The following is an 18,064-nucleotide window of genomic DNA, read 5'->3' on the forward strand; positions in this document are numbered from 1 at the left end:
TCATTTAATCCTCATAAAACCCCAATGAAGTAGTTACTACCATTATACACATTTTACAGACAAGGAAATTGAGGCTCAGAGAAATTAAATAAATTGCATAAGGTTATACAGCAAGAAAACCCAGACACTGGTAGAACCACAGCCTCTTGTAAAAGAGAGCAAGCATTTAGTGACTCAGCAGAAAAATATACATCTTGAATTCCTACCATGTAACCTACTGTATGTGCTATATAAGAGATAGAAAAATCAGTAAGGGAAAAAAAAATCTATGTTGAATTTAGCATTGCTACTCTATTCTTCTTGCTAGATTTCTTTGTTGATGATTTTGTCTTTACGTCTTGCTTCCTTAACTAGTATGTCTACAAAGTGTTTATAATACTGAGTGGAAATTAAATAAATACACAGATAATTCCAATATAAGACATAGAGAAGTACCAGGAGAGATTTGTAAACAAAGTTCTAGATCCCATCTGGGATTGGGATGTGGGAGTGGAGAGCTGGGGTTAGAGTCAGGGTTAACAGGGAAAGGGAGGGAGTCAGAAGAGGCCATCTGGCAGAGTTTAACATCTGAGATGCCAAAGTGACTCCAGTGAAGGAAGATCATCTCAGACAGAGGAAGTGCGTGGACAGAGGAAATGAGCGAGAAAAGTGAGGTATATCTCACGGCACAGTAAGTCCAGCTTGACTGAAACTTAAAGGTGCCCAGGTATGAGGAGTGGTGGATCTGACTGGACAGGTTGGGTTGGGACCAGATTATCAGGGACCTAAGCCACAAATGGAAGAATCTGGATGTTATTCAGTGAAGAAAGGGGTGTCTTAGAAGGTTTTTGACTTGGCAAATCACAGAGCTGGAATGCTACTGTAAAAAGTTTAATCTGTGTGCAACATGTAATAGAGAATTCCAAAGAATAAGGTGAGAAAAGCACAGCAGTGGGGGTAAAAGAAGGAAGGCTACAGTTCTGTGGTGGAAGTAGTAATGACGGAGCTTGGAGCTGGATTCTTGCTCATCATTACCCATGGCACTCCATCACTATACTTAATTACCTATGCTTAATTTATCATTTTGGCTTCTTCCTCTGATCGCTGACTTAAGGCGATGAGCTCCCACTGAAAGCTCATGGGTGGGATTGGGACCTCAGTATCTTTTACATAAGTATGGAACCTATGGTACTTATTATCATTTAAAGCATATGGAAGTAGTTTAATAACTAATTATTAAATTGTTAATTATTGTGAAATTGAATGTGAACTGCTGCACTCACAGTTTCATTGTTCAGCTCTACAGATACATGATTTGGCCCCATCTGATAGCCCTGATAGCAAAAGATGCTCCAGCTCTGGGGGAAGTCGTATGCGGGTATGGATTATTTTCAGATCATAAAGTCTTATTGCAGGAATAGGCCTAGTCATTCCCCAATTATAGTTTGCAGCCTTTCAAATTTGTAATTGAGGCTTTAAAATAAATTTAAACTTATTTTTCTGTTTTTCATGAATTAAGTGATTAACAAGATTCAAGGCGAATGAACAATTTTAAGTCTTGGTGTTCAATTGCCTAAGCCAATGGGACTCTGACTATAGGCCTCACTGTCTTCTCCACGCTCTCAGAGCTGAGAGGTAAAGTAGAACAAATTAAAGAAGGCTCCACCTTGAAATGTACACAATGTCCTGTTTTCCACGCTGGTACCTTCTCTAAGATTGCTTTCTAGCTGCAGGAGGGAAGAACACACAAATACACACACACACGCACACACACACAAACTGCAAGAATTTGCCGAAACTAATGACATCTTGTGATTCCACAGCTGACGTCTCGGGATCACTATGAGGGAGAGGGAAGTTTCTTGTTCAAAGTTCCTGTTTCATGTGTCTGAAAACAAGTGATTAATTGACCTAGAGATCTCTGCTATCTCAATGTCAGAGGTCTTGGGGAAACTCTTGCAAGGTCAGAAAGATGGAAGGGAAAACAAAAGATGGAAAAGCAAACAAAAATAGTTCCTGGATTTTTAATTTCTTCTTTCTGCTTTTTAAAGATCAAACTCCAAAAAAGGAAAAAAATTACTTAACTTGAACTTTCAAAGGAAAGTTGGGAAAATAAAAGCAACTCTTGGTTTGGATGTTAAAAAGGTCTGAGGAGTTTACCCTCTTTCTCTCTTTCTTGGGCATTCACTTAACGTTCTCAAGAAGTCACTGTACAAGAAATAGTACCTTCTGTCTACAGACATCCTTGTGATACCGGAAGACAGTCCCAGAAACCAGGGTCATAAACATGTACAATGAGAAGCATTTTTATTAGCACGATTACACGGTTTTAAAGGCGTAGCTCAAAGTACTTCTTGTTTAGTTTATAAAAAACTTGATGCCGTAGAAGAGGGAAAAGGCAAGTTTGGAAGATTCATGTTGGCAGAGAGGCAAGATAAAGAATTTTCATAATTCTAGCTCACTTGGTTTTCCTCTACGTTTTGCATATTTGGGTTCCTAAATAGAACATACAATAAAACAAAAATCTTTTCATCACATGGCAGATAAACTAAAGGATTCTCAATGAAACTGAAATTATTTCTTAGAGCTTTGCTTATTCTAATGGGCGGATTTGTATAAACAAGAACAACAAAAAAGAACAAGTTTCACTACTGTAGTTTAAAATGAGATCAGAAAACAGAGTCAACTGAACGGCAGGGCATCTCGGAAAACCGAATTCTATCCCATGCTCTTCAACATTGTTATCTTGCCTAATGCTGTCACCTTGGGATACTTGTATTCCCAGTGTTTCTTTATCTTCAGATCCTCTGACAATCCCTTTTTTCTTTCTGAAGAAACAATACTGTTTTTCAAAAGTTCAACCAAAGCTGAACTTTTGAAAAAGCTTTTGATGAAACTTCTGGCAACATGACAAAGTTTAGACAAATGAATTAAAAGCATCAGTCTAGCAGTTACAATATTTAGTGCCTCATTAGATGAAAGGAGCAAATGTTCCACAGAGGTAATCTATCAAGACATACAAGCTGTTTTCTCAGGCTAGATCTGTAGCCTGTAGCATCTACCTGGAGATGCTCCTGGCATTTTAATTTTGTGTTAAAAGTAGAGAATTGTTAGGACCATGGTAGTAGAAAGGATTCAGTGCCCATTAGTATAAGGGGAACAAAGATATTAAACCAGCAACTATATCCATAGAGATGAGAACAAACACCAGTAGATATACAGCCCATGCCTTTCAGATTTGGTCCCAGTAAAGACATTCCTTGGTTTCCATTAAGATCATTTAAAAATGGAACTGTTGCTATTTCTCTCATAATTAAAAAGTCCTCTTGCACAATAGCACAGATAGAATGATACTAAGCCAGTGAGGCTGAAGATCCTTTGTGACCCAAATCAAAGAGTGACATTAAAAAAAAAAAAGCTACAGATTACTCTGACATGGTTCATTCTTTTCAAAGAACAATAAAACAATCATTACACTTTTTATTTTCAATTCCACTACTTCATGCTTCCAAGCGTTTGTTATTTCAGCAGCATCTTTTATATCTTGCAAAGCATTTCTCAACCTGCTGTTATTGCTAACTTGGAGCTCAGACCACTGAAGCAGAAAAAAAAAGTTGATAAAAACAAAAGCCCCATGCTTCTGCTGTGGTTTACGTCTTCCAGAAAAAGCTATCAAAACTATTAATAGTTCGATAACTGTATGTCAGAGAATTCCAAACTTCTAGAAGTAGTTTTTCTCCCTATGAAAAGGCTGCATTGCAGAAAAAAAAAGACAGCGATACATAGGGAATATATTTTGCAGGGAAATGTGAATTTCTTGAGTGCAAGTGTCAAATAAAGGGAACACTGTACTTAGTCATTTTTTTTACTAGCTAAGTCTTTCTGGCTTACCTGTGGTAGGACTCCAAAGGCTTTCCTCCACTGTTGCAAAGTTACTGAATCCCAAGACACACCATCTATCTGGATTTCTCCTTTGGTGTTCAGCAGTCTCAAAAAAGCCAGTAACAAAGTGCTCTTCCCTGATCCAGTTCTTCCCAAGAGGCCCACCTAGAATATCAGTGATGGAATTACTCCTGTGACAGATAGATACAATACCATAAATGTAATCTGATATTATACGTTAATAAAAAAACCCACTGGAACCGTTTTCTTGTTGCTGTTGTTGTTTTTTAAATCATCACCAGGGGAAGTTTCACTTATTCATTCAAACCTTTTTGCACACTTCAAATTCTGACCAAAATTGATCTGGAACAGAGCAACCCTGGAAGACAACATAGAAACTGGCCATAACAGATTGGACCCCTGATGCTGGGTTCATTTATCACTGACCTTTACTAACGGCAAAAAGGTTGAAAATGCCCATTTTGCATGGAAGAAAACAAAGATACAGTGTCTTAATGCACTAATTTTTTTTTAACATCTTTATTGGGGTATAATTGCTTTACAATGGTGTGTTAGTTTCTGCTTTATAACAAAGTGAATCAGTTATACATATACATATGTTCCCACATCTCTTCCCTCTTGCATCTCCCTCCCTCCCATCCTCCTTATCCCACCGCTCCAGGCTGTCACAAAGCACCGAGCTGATCTCCCTGTTAATGCTCTAATTTTTGAGAATGGGCTCAAGCCAGAAGCAGAGACCTGTAGCTTGATCTAGTTCCAAACATGAATATGAGTTTGAAAATTAATAAATCTGCAATGGTTCTAATATTTAGATACTGCCATAATAAAATAAGTGAGCATCAAGTTTAGGCCTAAATAAAGAATAAGTTCACATTCTCACAGAAGGCAGTTTGGGCCTTACCACTCCTCAGTGGATAAGCACATGGACAGTTGTCAAATCAACTTTTTATATCCATTCTGATTGGCAAGAAGAGAATTTTAGGAAGCAAAAGGGATATTAAGGAAAAGAAAAAACTAGTCTTGTTCCTTAAAGACTGTAAGAACACAGCACGGAAGTGAGAAGGCTGTGCACTGCAAGGAGAGAAGAGGTGCCTCATGTGCCCCACAGGGAGCTGACTCTGTGTTCTGATGCCAGCCCAGACCCAGCTCTTAGAGGAAGGTGCTGTGAGTGGGATAGAACATTTCTGCAGTCATTAACTAAACCCTGAATAAAGTGCTCGACATTTAGTGGCACTGAATGTCTCTTTCTTTCCCCTTACATTATTGCTATTTCTTTCTTATCATTTGGCCTTTTTACAAGAGAGCTGAACAAATGGTCTTGTAAATCGTGCTTTTTATACTATTTGTGGTAAAGGACAGTTTTGCTTTGTGTTTTAGTTTCCAATCCACCATCAGTACTTTAAAAAGTAGAAAATAAAAATGAATTTCTAAATGCTTACTCTCAATTTCTATACTTATTACAGACTAGTAACAGTTTCTAAACCAGAACTAGTTACAGACCACAATAAATGCTTGAGAGTGAAACCCACAATAATAACTTATTGACTACTGATTAGGAACCTGGTAGTAAACTAGGGCTTTAGGTAAGCTGATAAACAAAAGTGACACAATTGTCTTTCTGTCTATCATAAGAGCCCTATAATGGGAGTTTCACACATTTGTTTTCTGAGACAACTGAGAAAATCAGATAAACAACCTCAACCCTGTTGAGGTTCTTCATACTACTAATCACAATTGGTAATTATTTTATTTATTCTTTCCTTGATTATTGCTTGTATTCACCCAAAGAATATAAGTTCAAAAAGGGCAGTGTAATCTATCTTATTTTCCACTGAATTCTCTAGCACCTGGCACAGTGGTTGGCTCACATAAATACTCAATAAAAACTTACTTGGATTGACTGAGAGACAGTCAGATGGAAGGATGAATGGATGGATGGACAGACAGACAGATAGGTGGGTGAGCAGGTGGGTAGATAGATGGAAGGAAGGAAGGAAGGAAGGAGGGAAGGAAGGGAGGGAGGGTAGATGAATGAATAAACTTATTTAGTAGATCTAATAAATAAATGGACATAGTCAATTTGGGTCAATTGCCAGATCAACTCTTAATTTAAAAATCTTGTGGAATTTCATATGCATACTTCTATTTCTGAATCAGCTCATGTTGTACAAACACATTCACCATACATCATGATTTTCCAAACACAACAGTAAGGCTTTGTATAAGCAATCTGAGTATGCCCTGTGTAGATGAGGCATGAGGAAAGAGAAGCAAAGGCAAGTTCAAGAGCAGGAAGTGATCTGCTCTAAAGTCATATCAAGCACTTTTGATGAAAAGTTCCTTGAGTTTCAGACTCTTAAATCATTAGACAGGGTTCTAATGATTAGGATAAATGACTACATTCCTTTTCCTTAAGAAGCAAATATTGAATGTTTAGAGAACACAGGTTTTATGTTGGGATAAAACCAGATTAAGAGGCAATTTGTAAATCTTTAGCTTTAAAGTTTTTAGCTATCGCTCTGGTTTCCTTATATTGTTGAACTGCTGGCATTGCATTATGCCACACACGGTTTTCAACAGCGCGGAATCTAATTGGTTCATACATAACAAAGTCTTCTGTTGTTTATATAATTGGCACATAATAATTCTTTTCCAGGATTTGTTTTTCCAGGCTTCTCAGTGATCTGTTGAATAAGGCCAGAGTACTTCCCGCAAAGAAGCTTTTAAGATAGATCTTAATTCCAAGTCAATGTTTTCTAGTAACTTCAGTGTACCTCCTCTTTGAGAACTTTGGATCAAGATAAATCAAAATGTTATGTGGAAAGTTAAACAGTGTCGAGTTTGGTGCTAGCTGTAATTGCATTGTACCATGACTAGAACAGTCTCAGTACATTCTTTTCAGAGTGTCTTATTCACCATTTTAATACTGCAACAGATTGAAACCTGTTGTAATTATTTTTCATCTCCTTTAGTCTCCAGAAATCAAGATGCCAAATCAAATGAAATTTGGATCCCGAGAGTTATAATAATTGTAACTTTTATATGTTGATTATTAATCTGTTTATTATTAATAAAACATAATTCCTAACATAATAAGTTCTTGAGACTATGCTCCTTATAAAACCAGTATAAGACAGAATTCCATATGTGTTTAACAAATCAAATAGATACTAGGCACTTATGCTGCTATGATCTGAGCCCTTGATATTGTTTGAATTGTTTGTGGCATCTTAGTATTTTAAAGAGACTACAAATGGAGAGAGCAGATAAACTCACCCAAAAGAACAGACCTTGAAGTCTGATTCAATATCTATTTAATCAGAGGACTATCCAGTACTGTAATATATACAATATATCATCTGAGGCATTTTGTTAAATCTAGGTTTATCATGAAAGACCTAGCTCCAGATTAAAATCACAGCCTGTATTTTGAGAGGAAAGAGAAAAGGAAAAAAAGGAAGAGATATTCTAGTTAGGGGAAGGTGATGTTAAAAATTTAGGCAAAAATCAAAAGCTTTTAAGAAAAAACTATTTGAGACTGAAAAGAAAAATAATTTTTTTTTAAGTTACTGTTTTTAAGTTAAAGTTATGAAATACTTTCTACATTTCTCATGCGTTGAAAATAAAATTTAAAGCACAGGTTCTGTGAAGTAAAGGCCTAAATTAAGAGCCAAGAAAGTAATAGGACATCTCTTCACTAAAGTAATTTCTATGAACAAAGTGTTTTAATATGAAGATTGAATCATTTTTCTGCACAAAATATTGATTTTTTCATCTTTTCACCATGCTATAGGCTGAATATTTGTGTCTCTCCTAAATTCATAGGTTGAAATCCTAACCCCCAATGTGACAGTATTAGGAGGTAGGGCCAATGGGAGGTGATTTGGTCATGAGGGTGGAGCCTTCATGAATGGGATTAGTGCCCTTATAAAAGAGGCCCCAGAGAAATCCCTTGTCCCTTCCACCATGTGAGGTTACAGTGAGAAGACAGACACTTATGATGAAGTGGGCTCTCATCAGACACTGAACCTGTGGGGCCATGATCTTGGACTTCCCAGGCTCCAGAATTGTGAGAAATAAATTTCTGTTGTTTATAAGTCACGAAGCCTATGACATTTTGTTATAGCAGCCTGAATGGACTCTGACACATCATAGAACCAAGAACACCAAAATTCATTAAAAATTAAACAAGAAATGCCCATTTAGGTCCTTTTCAAATGTTTTCTCTCTCTCTTTTAAGAAGATGAATTAGACCACAGTTAAGATTGCAGGATTTTTGGATAATAGAAATAATATACAGATGGTCCCTGACTTAAGATGGTTGACTTACAATTTTCTGACTTTACAATGATGCAAAAGCAATATGCATTCAGTAGAAACTGTACTTTGAATTCTGAAGTTTGATCTTTTCCTGGGCTAGTGATATGTGGTATGATACTCTCTCATGATGCTGGATAGCAGCAGTGAGCTGCAGCTCCCAGTCAGCCATGTGATTATGAGGGTAAACAACTGATACACTCACAATCTTTCCATAACCATACAACCATTCTGTTTTCACTCAGTATAATATTCAATAAAGTACATGAGATATTCAACACTTTATTATAAATTAGGCTTTGTGTAAGATAACTTTGCCCAACTGTAGGCTAACGTAAGTGTTCTGAACTTGTTTAAGGTAGGCCAGGCTAAGCTATGATGTTCAGTAGATTAAGTGTATTAAATGCATTTTTGACTTAATATTTTCAACTTATGATGGATTTAATAGGACATAACCCCATCATAAGTCAAGGAAGATCCATACTAAACTTGAGCCTACTTCTTAATCACCATGCAAGAAGTTTTTTGGGGGGCATCTTGTTACAGTTTGCAAGATGTTGTTAAAGGTTCTAAGGGCAAAGCAGTAGAAATTACATTCTTAAGAGAGTTGCTCAGAATAACATTTTAAGAACCAATTCCTACTGTAATCAATCATATGACCTAGAAGTAGGTATAATCCATTCATTCATTCATGCATTTAAGATATAGTAAGCTAGGCAATGTGCCAGGCAAAGGGACAAAAAAAATTGAAAAACAAGGCTTCCAGTTTCTGGTCCAGCATATAAGGAATTTGGGTGTCATCACTCTATATTAACAACAAGTGAAAAGCTAAGCAAACTGAAAATCAAAACTCTTCTTAGATCCTTCAGAAAATGAAGTCACACGGCAAATCACTGCCACCACAAGTGGAGAGACAGACAGAATCACAACTTACTGGAGCAGAAACCCATGATCAGAAACCTCCATAGCAACTCGAGCGAGGGTAGGGAAATCTAAACTGTAACCAACAAATTGCTGGAGGCTCAGTGTAGTCAAGTCTGAGAGTAAAAACCTCCCAGGGAGGTCATTCATAGAGAGGTCCCCACACTTTTGTAAGTATTACCTCCAGAAGCTCAATCACAGTTCATCTCACAGTGAAGTACACAGAAATACCCTCTGGTGCATCCAGCAGGAAGATGTGGGAAACCACAATTTCATAATATTACAGAACATTGTTTTTCTTAACAAGGCCTCCTTCAAGAGAAACTATTTTACCAGAACCTAATCTACTGGGTTTTTTATTAGAACCTAACTGATCGAAGAAAGGAGAATACTCAACTCCAGCCCACATAAGTGTACTGTTGCACCTAAGGGGGAGAAAAATCTGAGAAGCACTTGTGAAGTTCACTGCTCAAGGGCACAGTCTCAATAAAAGACTGAGACTTAATTATAGGACAATAGAACACTTCTCTTTCCCCCAGACCTTACACCACTAAAGGCCTAATTATCAGTTTCTTTTATCCAGTATGTCATGCCCACCTTTCAACAGAAAAAATCACAAGGTAGGGAATTCCCTGGTGGTCCAGTGGTTAAGACTTCGCCTTCCAATGCAGGGGGTACAAGTTCGATCCCTGGTGAAGGAGCTAAGATCCCATATGCTTCGTGGCCAAAAAACCAAAACAAAAAAACAGAAGCAATATTGTAACAAATTCAATAAAGACTTTAAAAATGGTCCATGTCAAAAAAAAAACTTAAAAAAAAAATTACAAGGTACGCTAAAAGGCAAAAAACACAGTATGAAGAGATTGAGCAAGCATCAGAACCAGAGTCAGATATGCCAGAAATGTTGGGATTATCAGTCTAGGAATTTAAAACAACTATGAATTATATGCTAAGAGCTCTAATGGAAAAAGTAGAAAACATGCAAGAACAAATAGTGTAAGCAGAGAGAATGAAATTTTAATAAAATTAAAAAAGAAATGCAAGAGATAAAAAACAACAACAACACTTTAACAGGAATAAAGAATGGCTATGATGGGCACAGCAGACTGAACATGGCTAAGGAAAAAGAACCTGTGAGCTTGAGGCTATGACAACAGAAACCTCCAAACCAAAAAGCAAAGAGAAAAAGACTAAAAAACAGAATATCCAAGAACTGTGGGACAATTACAAAACGTATAATATACTGCCAATGGAAATACCAGGAGGAGAAGAAAGAGAGAAAGGAACAAAAATATTTGAAACAATAATGACTCAGAACTTCCCCAAATTAATGTCAAAAACTAAACCACAGGTCCAGGAAGTTCAGAACACCAAGCAGGATAAATGCCAAAAAACTACATGTAGGCATATTATATTCAAACTACAGAAAATCAGAGATAAAGAAAAAATCTTGAAAGAAGCCAGAGGGAAAAAAAACACCTTACTTATAGAGGAACAAAGAAAAGAACTAAATTCAACTATTCTTCAGAAAACATGCAAGCAAAAAAAGAATGGAGTGAAATATTTAAAGTGTTGAGAGAAAAGAACCACCAAGCTAGAATTCTGTACCTTGTGAAATTATCCTTCAAAAGATAATGGAGAAATAAAGACTTTCTCAAACAAAAATCAAGGGAATTTGATGCCAGTAGATCAGCTTTGCAATAAGTGTTTTAAAAAGTTCTTCAGGAAAATTATTTAAGTCAGAAATTCTGATCTACTTAAAGAAAGGAAGAGCATCAGAGAATGAATAAGTGAAGGTAAAATAAGAAATATTATTTTTCTTATTCTTAATTGATCTGACAGGTAGTAGTGTGTTCAAAATAATAATAGCAACAATGTATTCAATTATGTATATTTATATATATGCTTCTGTATAAGTGAAATGAATGGCAGCAACAATACCAGGGACAAAGAGGGAGGAAGTGGGAATACAGTTGACCCTTGAACAACACAGGTTTGAACGGTGCAAGTCCACTTACATGCAGATTATTTTCAATAGTAAACACTACAGTGCTACAATATCTAGAGTTGGTTGAATTAGATGATGCAGAACTGCGGATAAAGAGGGACCATGTGTACAGAGCAATCCCGGATAAACAGAGAAGATATTTTCAACTGTGCAGAGGGTGGACACCCCCTACCTCTACTCTGTTCAGGGGTCAACTGTATTTTGTTATAATAACATACTTCCAAGACCTGTGAGGCACTATAGTGTTGTTTAAAGGTAACCTGGATTAACTGAAAACATATATTGCAAATTTTAGGGCAACTACAAAAAATTTTAATCTCTCTCACCTATTTCTCTCATCCTCCCAGTGCCCACCCCTCTGGCAACCACTTGTTCTCTGTATCTATGGCTCTCTGTTTTGTTATATTTGTTCATTTTTTTTGTTTTTAGAGTTCATGTATAAGTGAAGCCAGATGGTATTTGTCTTTCCCTAATTTCACTTTAAAGAAATAAACCCACTTTAAATGTAAAGGCATATATAAATAGATTAAAAGTACAGAAAAAGATATACCATGTTAATACTAATTAAAGAAAGTTGTAGTAACTAATTTCACACAGAGCAGACATCAGAGCAAGAGAAATTATCAGATAAGGGGTACCATATAATGATAAAGGGGCCAATACTCCAGAAAGACATAATAATTTTTAATGTGTATATGCCTAACAGTGTGCCAAAATAACATGAGGCAAAACCTGACAGAATTGCAAAGAGAAATAGATGAATCCACTATTAAGTTGGAGACTTCAATATTCCTCTATCAAAAATGGACAGACACAGAAGTTAGAAAATCAGTAAGGATACAGTTGAACTCTACACAATCATCAGTCAATTGGATATAATTAACACCTATAGACTACTTCATCCAACAACAGCAAAATAACATTATTCTCAAGCTCATAGGGAACATTCACCAAGATAAATCACATTATGGGTCATAAAACACAATTTAACGAATTCAAGAGAATGCAACTCATACAATGTATGCTCTCAGACCATGATGGAATTAAACCAGAAATCAATAACAGAAAGACAGCTGGAAAATCCCCAAATACTTGGACATTAAAAAACACATAGGTTAAAAAAGAAATCTCAAGGGAAAAAAGATTTCGAATAAATGAAAATAAAAAAGAAATTTATCAGATTTTGTGGTATGCAGCAAAAGCAGTACAGAGGGAAATTATAATATTAAATGCTATAGAAAATAAGAAATATCTAATATATCTCATACAAAATAAATATATATTTGTAGTATAATATAAATATCTTGTATAGAAAAGAATATGTAATACAAAAAAGAAGAAATATCTAAAATCAATAATCTAAGCTTCCATCTTAGGAAACCAGAAAAAGAAGAGTAAATTAAATCCAAATTAGGCAGAAGAAAAATAAATAAATAACAATTACAGTAGAATCAACCAATTGAAAATAGGAAATTGGTAGGGAAAATCAATGAAACTAAAAACTGGTTCTCTGAAAAGATCATTAAATTTTATAAGTTTCTAGCCAGGCTAACTAAGAAAATAAGGAGATGACACAAATTACTAACATCAAAAATGAAAGAATATTTACCTTATTTAGCATAAGGAATGCGGTTAATATTGTAATAACTTTGTATGGGGATGAATGGTTACTAGACTTATTGTGGTGACCATTTCATAATGTATGCAGATGTCAAATCACTATGTAGTACACCTGAACCTTACATAATATTGTATGTCAACTATATTTCAATTAAAATTTTTTTAAAGAAATGAAAGAGAGAAATTCACTACATCTCTTAATACATATTATTAATAGTAAAGAAATACTATGAACAACTCTATGCCCACTAGTTTGATAACTTAGATGAAATGAACAAATTCCTTAAAAGATACAATCTGCCAAAACTCATAAGAAGAAATAGACAATCTGAATAGGCATATACTTTTTCAAGAAATTGAATTGATAATTAATAACCTTCCAAATCGGAAAGCACCAATCCCAGATAGATTCACTGGTGAATTCTACAAATCACCTAAAGTAGAATTTCTACCAATTTTCTACAATCTCATTCAGAAGACAGAAGCAAAAGGGTTACATCCTAAATCATTCTATGAAACCAGCATTGCCATAATACCAAAAGTAGACATTACAGATCAATATTTCTCATGAACATAGATGCAAAATGCTTTAAAAAATTAACAAATGAAATCCAACAATGTATAAAGAGAATTATACACCATGACCAAGTGGGATTTATCCCAGATATGCAGGGTTGGTTCAACATTTGAAAATCAATTAATACAATCCATCATATCAATGGGCAAGAAAAATAATACGGCCATATCAACAGATGTAGAAAAAGCCTTTGACAAAATCCACCATCAATGACTGATAAAAACTCTTAGCAAAGTAGGAATAGAGGGAAAGGTCATCAACTTGATAAAGAACCTCTGCAAAAACCCTACAGCTATTATTACTGAATGATGAAAAATGTGAAGCTTTCCCACTAAGATCAACATCAAGGCAAGAATGCCCCCTCTTACAACTGCTTTCAGCACCCTAATCTTAGCTAATGCAAGACAAGAAAAGGAAATAAAAGGCATACAGATTGAGAAGAACAAAATAAAACTGTTTTTGTTCGCAGATGACGTTATCATCTATGTAGAGAGTACAAAAGGATCAATACTAAAACTCCTGGAACTAATAAGTGACTATAGAAAGACTGCAGGATACAAGGTTAATATACATAAGTCAACTGCTTTCCTACATACCAGCAATGAACAAGTGGAATTTTAAATTAAAAACAAAATACAATTTACATTAGCACTCCCCAAAATGAAATACTTAGGTATAAATCTAAGAAAATATACACAAGATCAGGATGAGAAAAACTACAAAAAGTGATGAATTAAATCAAAGAAAAATTAAACAAGTGGAGAGATATTCCATGTTCATGGATAGGAAGACTCAATATTGTCAAGATGTTGGTTCTTCTCAACTTGATCTATAGATTCAGTGCAATCCCAGTCAAAATCCCAGCAAGTTATTTAGTGTATATGGCAAACTGATTCTAAAGTTTACATGGAGATGCAAAAGAACAGTCAACACATTATTGAAGGAGAAGAACAAAATCAGAGGACTGACACTACTCAACTTCGATGATTTTGGAAGTTGACTTAAAATATTAAGGCAGCCTAATAAGAACAACTTCAGTTTTCCAGCTTTTTGCTCAATGATTCTCTTTAACTCCACTTATCTCCTTTCCTCCTGTCTCAAGAAACAAAACAAAACAAAACAAACCAAAAAAACCCCAACTACTCCTACAGAACAAAGGCAAATCCCTCTATATACCCATCCTCTTAGACAGATGTTCTTGCTTTCTCTCTCCCACCACCAACATTGGTGTTCTATATAACCCCTCAATTTAGGAATCACCCATTCCCTAAGCCTTTACAGTTGGAATTCTACCCTCACTCTTCTACATCACTCCTCTACACCTAAAGACTCTCTTAAATATGGGTTCTCACAAGTAGATGGGCATGTGTCAGCACCACCTGGAAGGTGTGATAAAACACAGACCACTGTCCCCACCCCTTGGGCAGTAGGGCTCAGTGAGGCTCAAAAATATGCATTTCTTGCAAGTTTTCAAGTGACACAGATGATGCTGGTGCAGGAACCACACTCTCAAAGACCATGTGGTAGCAAAATCAATTAGGATTTTCTGAGTTATCACCTCCCTTTATTGCTTTGGCTCTCAAGATCCATAATCTGCACCAACTTGCACCAATCTTGGATCCAATTACATCCTTCATGCATCCTCCAGTCATCGAATGACTGAACCAGTCATTGTTTTCCACACATGCTCCATGCCTCATGTTTTTCCCTCTGCCTACAGCACCTTTCTTCACCCACCTTAATTATTCAAATCACAGTTTAAGTCTTGAAGCCTCATTCTAAATGCCACTTCCTGTGGAAAACCTTCCCTGAATAGCCCAACTCCTAGCCAAATGATAATAACTGCTTCCTCTTCTGAACTACCTTAGCATTTTATCTATATATCTCTTATTCAAGGGTATAATTTTTTTGGGGGGGAGGGGAGCTCTTTTCAAGAATAAAGATTTCAAAACTATAAACACAAAATTATGTACAGGGCCTTGAAAGGGGCTCAGGCAAGTGAAGTTCTTTGAAACCTCAGCCTTGTTAGCTTCAGAGTAATTCTGCTTTAGCTGTTACTGGATTTCACATTTCCCCTTTTAGATTGACATCTTCTGTGACAGATCTCTCTCTCTTTCTGTCTTCTTTCTTCTGCTCCTTCTTTTTCTTCTTTTAAGAGAAGCAGGTAAAATAGGACTTTGAGGTCAGACAGATCTGAGTTTGAGATCCCTGCTACTTCACTCACTTAACTGATTGTTAGTTTCTTCCACTATGCACAAAAAGGGTAATAACATCTACCTTTGGAGTTAAAATAAGATCAAATGTGATAGCAAATAAAGGTCTTTAAACAGTGCTTAGGACATGATAAGCACTCTATAAACATCTATAGCCTTATGTGAGTGATTTTCAATTCCCCCAAAGCACCTAGGGAGTGTCTTGCAAAGACACATCACCTGCTTCCTGTATAAAGGTTCAGAGAAGATGGAATGCCTGAGCATATTGCTTCTTCCTCATTTTACAGCATCTCTGATTACTACTCTTGCATCAAGGAAACTACCTACAAAAACGAGGACTCTGAAACACTGTCACTCTACTAGGACTTGTTTGTATTTAATTTAGTAGGCAAGTGAGCACTGGAAAAGCAAATGGATGGGAGAATGTCAGGAGGAGGGAAAGCAAATAATTTACCAAATCTATTCCTCCTGTGGATCAACCTATCTGTTGCTGTTGTTATAACTTCACAGCGATTTTGGCATCCATCCTGGTGACCCTCAGCTGCCTATGGCATTCATTGATGTATAAAGCAAGAAAGAGTAATTAATTATGCTTTTCTCAATGGAAGGGAAGAATGAAGGCAAACCATTAATTTTACTTAGTTCCAAAGCATAACTTTAGACAACCTCATTCTAATATTAGGGGAAAATTCAGTCTAAAACCTAGTCTTTCCATTTATTCCCATTTATACTTTTCTCTCAGAAAAAAAAATCTCATTCTTGATGAGCATAAATATAATAGAGAGCTAATTTTAGTAGTATGTGAATATATTTTTCCTAACTAGACTAAAAGGTAAGTCAAAATTTCCAGTGTGCAATTTCAAGCCATTTAGCATAAGATGTAGAAAATTTTTGCTCACTCTATACATTTTTCTTATCAGAACTTTGCCTAATACATCCAATTATCAAACATTCCTAAAGCCATGGGCAAAAGCAAGTGAAAACAGTCTGTTTCTGTGTTGGTGACAGTGATGGTGGCCTAACGAAACTTACTGACCATTATCTCCCCAGTTAAAAAAAAAAAATCTCTGTTTGAGATTAAACCACAGAGAGATGAAGTTTTAAAATTCAGTTTTCAGCGAATTTGTTGGTGGCGCAGTGGTTAAGACTTAGCGTTCCCAATGCAGGGGGCCGGGTTCGATCCCTGGTCAGGGAACTAGATCCCAAATGAATGCCACAACTAAGGAGCTGGTGAGCTGCAACTAAGACCAGTGCAGCCCAATAAATATTTTAAAAAATAAATAAAATAAAATTCAGTTTTCATAAGAAGTGGCCCTATTGTATTCTATCTCAATTTAAATGGAAAAGAAAGCAATCAAAACAATATAATACTCCTGCTAGATTTATAGAGTGGCCCAGAATAAGGAATCTGGAGAGAATGTAAAATCACATTTACAGAGCATAAAATGTAGGGAGAATGACCATCCCCTTCTCTAAGAATCAATTCCAGAATCCGTATATTTGAGTAACTTCTGTGAATTCAGCCCAGCGCTGGGATCCATAAAAAAACACTTCAAAATAGTACAAGGTTATTTTTGCTTATTAAATAATAAAAAATTATTGCTTCATAAATAATTATAACTTAGCACATTATTGGGAAAAAAATTTAACAATCCATACCTTGATGAAAACTCCAACTAAACAAGAAAATTGGAAAAAGCTAAGAAAAAAAGTACCACTTGTTTGAAAGAGTGTCAATTACGTAAAATTTAAGAAAACTTTAGATGGAGTCAGCAACAAAATATTTCCCTCACCTGAAATGGAAGATAGTTTCAAGATGCAAAATATAAAACATGTTATAACTTTGGTTTATTTAACAGCTTCTTTAGTTGGTAAGGTAGCAATCAATTAGATATTCTGCAAGTAGAATCACATTTAAAATGGTCCCAGGGCTTCCCTGGTGGCGTAGTGGTTGAGAATCCGCCTGCCAATGCAGTTCGATTCCTGGTCCAGGAAGATCCCACATGCCACAGAGCAACTAAGCCTGTGCGCCACAACTACAGAGCCTGTGCTCTAGAGCCCGTGAGCCACAACTATTGAGCCTGCATACCGCAACCACTGAAGCCCACGCGCCTAGAGCCCGTGCTCTGCAACGAGAAGCCACTGCAATGAGAAGCCTGCACACCGCAACGAAGAGTAGCCCCTGCTCACCACAACTAGAGAAAGCATGTGCACAGCAACAAAGACTCAACTCAGCCAAAAATAAATAAATTAAATAAATTAATTAAAAAAAAAAGATCCCATTATATGCCCAGGAGTGGGATTGCTGGATCATATGGTAGCTCTATTTTTAGTTTTTTAAGGAACCTCCATACTGTTCTCCATAGTGGCTGTATCAATTTACATTCCCACCAACAGTGCAAGAGGGTTCCCTTTTCTCCACACCCTCTCCAGCATTTATTATTTGTAGACTTTTTGATGATGGTCACTCTGACCAGTGAGAGGTGATACCTCACTGTAGTTCTGATTTGCATTTCTCTAATAATT

At 36.1% G+C, this 18,064-nt stretch overlaps 1 protein-coding gene across 9 annotated transcripts in view; it reads right to left on the minus strand.

The window, feature by feature from the left end:
- Positions 1–18,064, minus strand: part of CFTR (CF transmembrane conductance regulator) — a 201,631-nt gene that overhangs the window by 27,065 nt on the left and 156,502 nt on the right. For all 9 annotated transcript variants that reach the window (XM_089917478.1, XM_089917477.1, XM_089917472.1 and 6 more), the window contains one exon: positions 3,871–4,026. In XM_089917478.1, coding sequence (XP_089773604.1) covers positions 3,871–4,026 — 156 coding nt within the window. The remainder of the gene's footprint in view (positions 1–3,870; positions 4,027–18,064) is intronic.

The sequence above is a fragment of the Delphinapterus leucas genome, chromosome 9 (genome assembly GCF_059928025.1).
Source record: "Delphinapterus leucas isolate spDelLeu-1000000601 "Yukka" chromosome 9, BTC_Dleu_Yukka2, whole genome shotgun sequence".
Taxonomy (NCBI): Eukaryota; Metazoa; Chordata; class Mammalia; order Artiodactyla; family Monodontidae; genus Delphinapterus; species Delphinapterus leucas.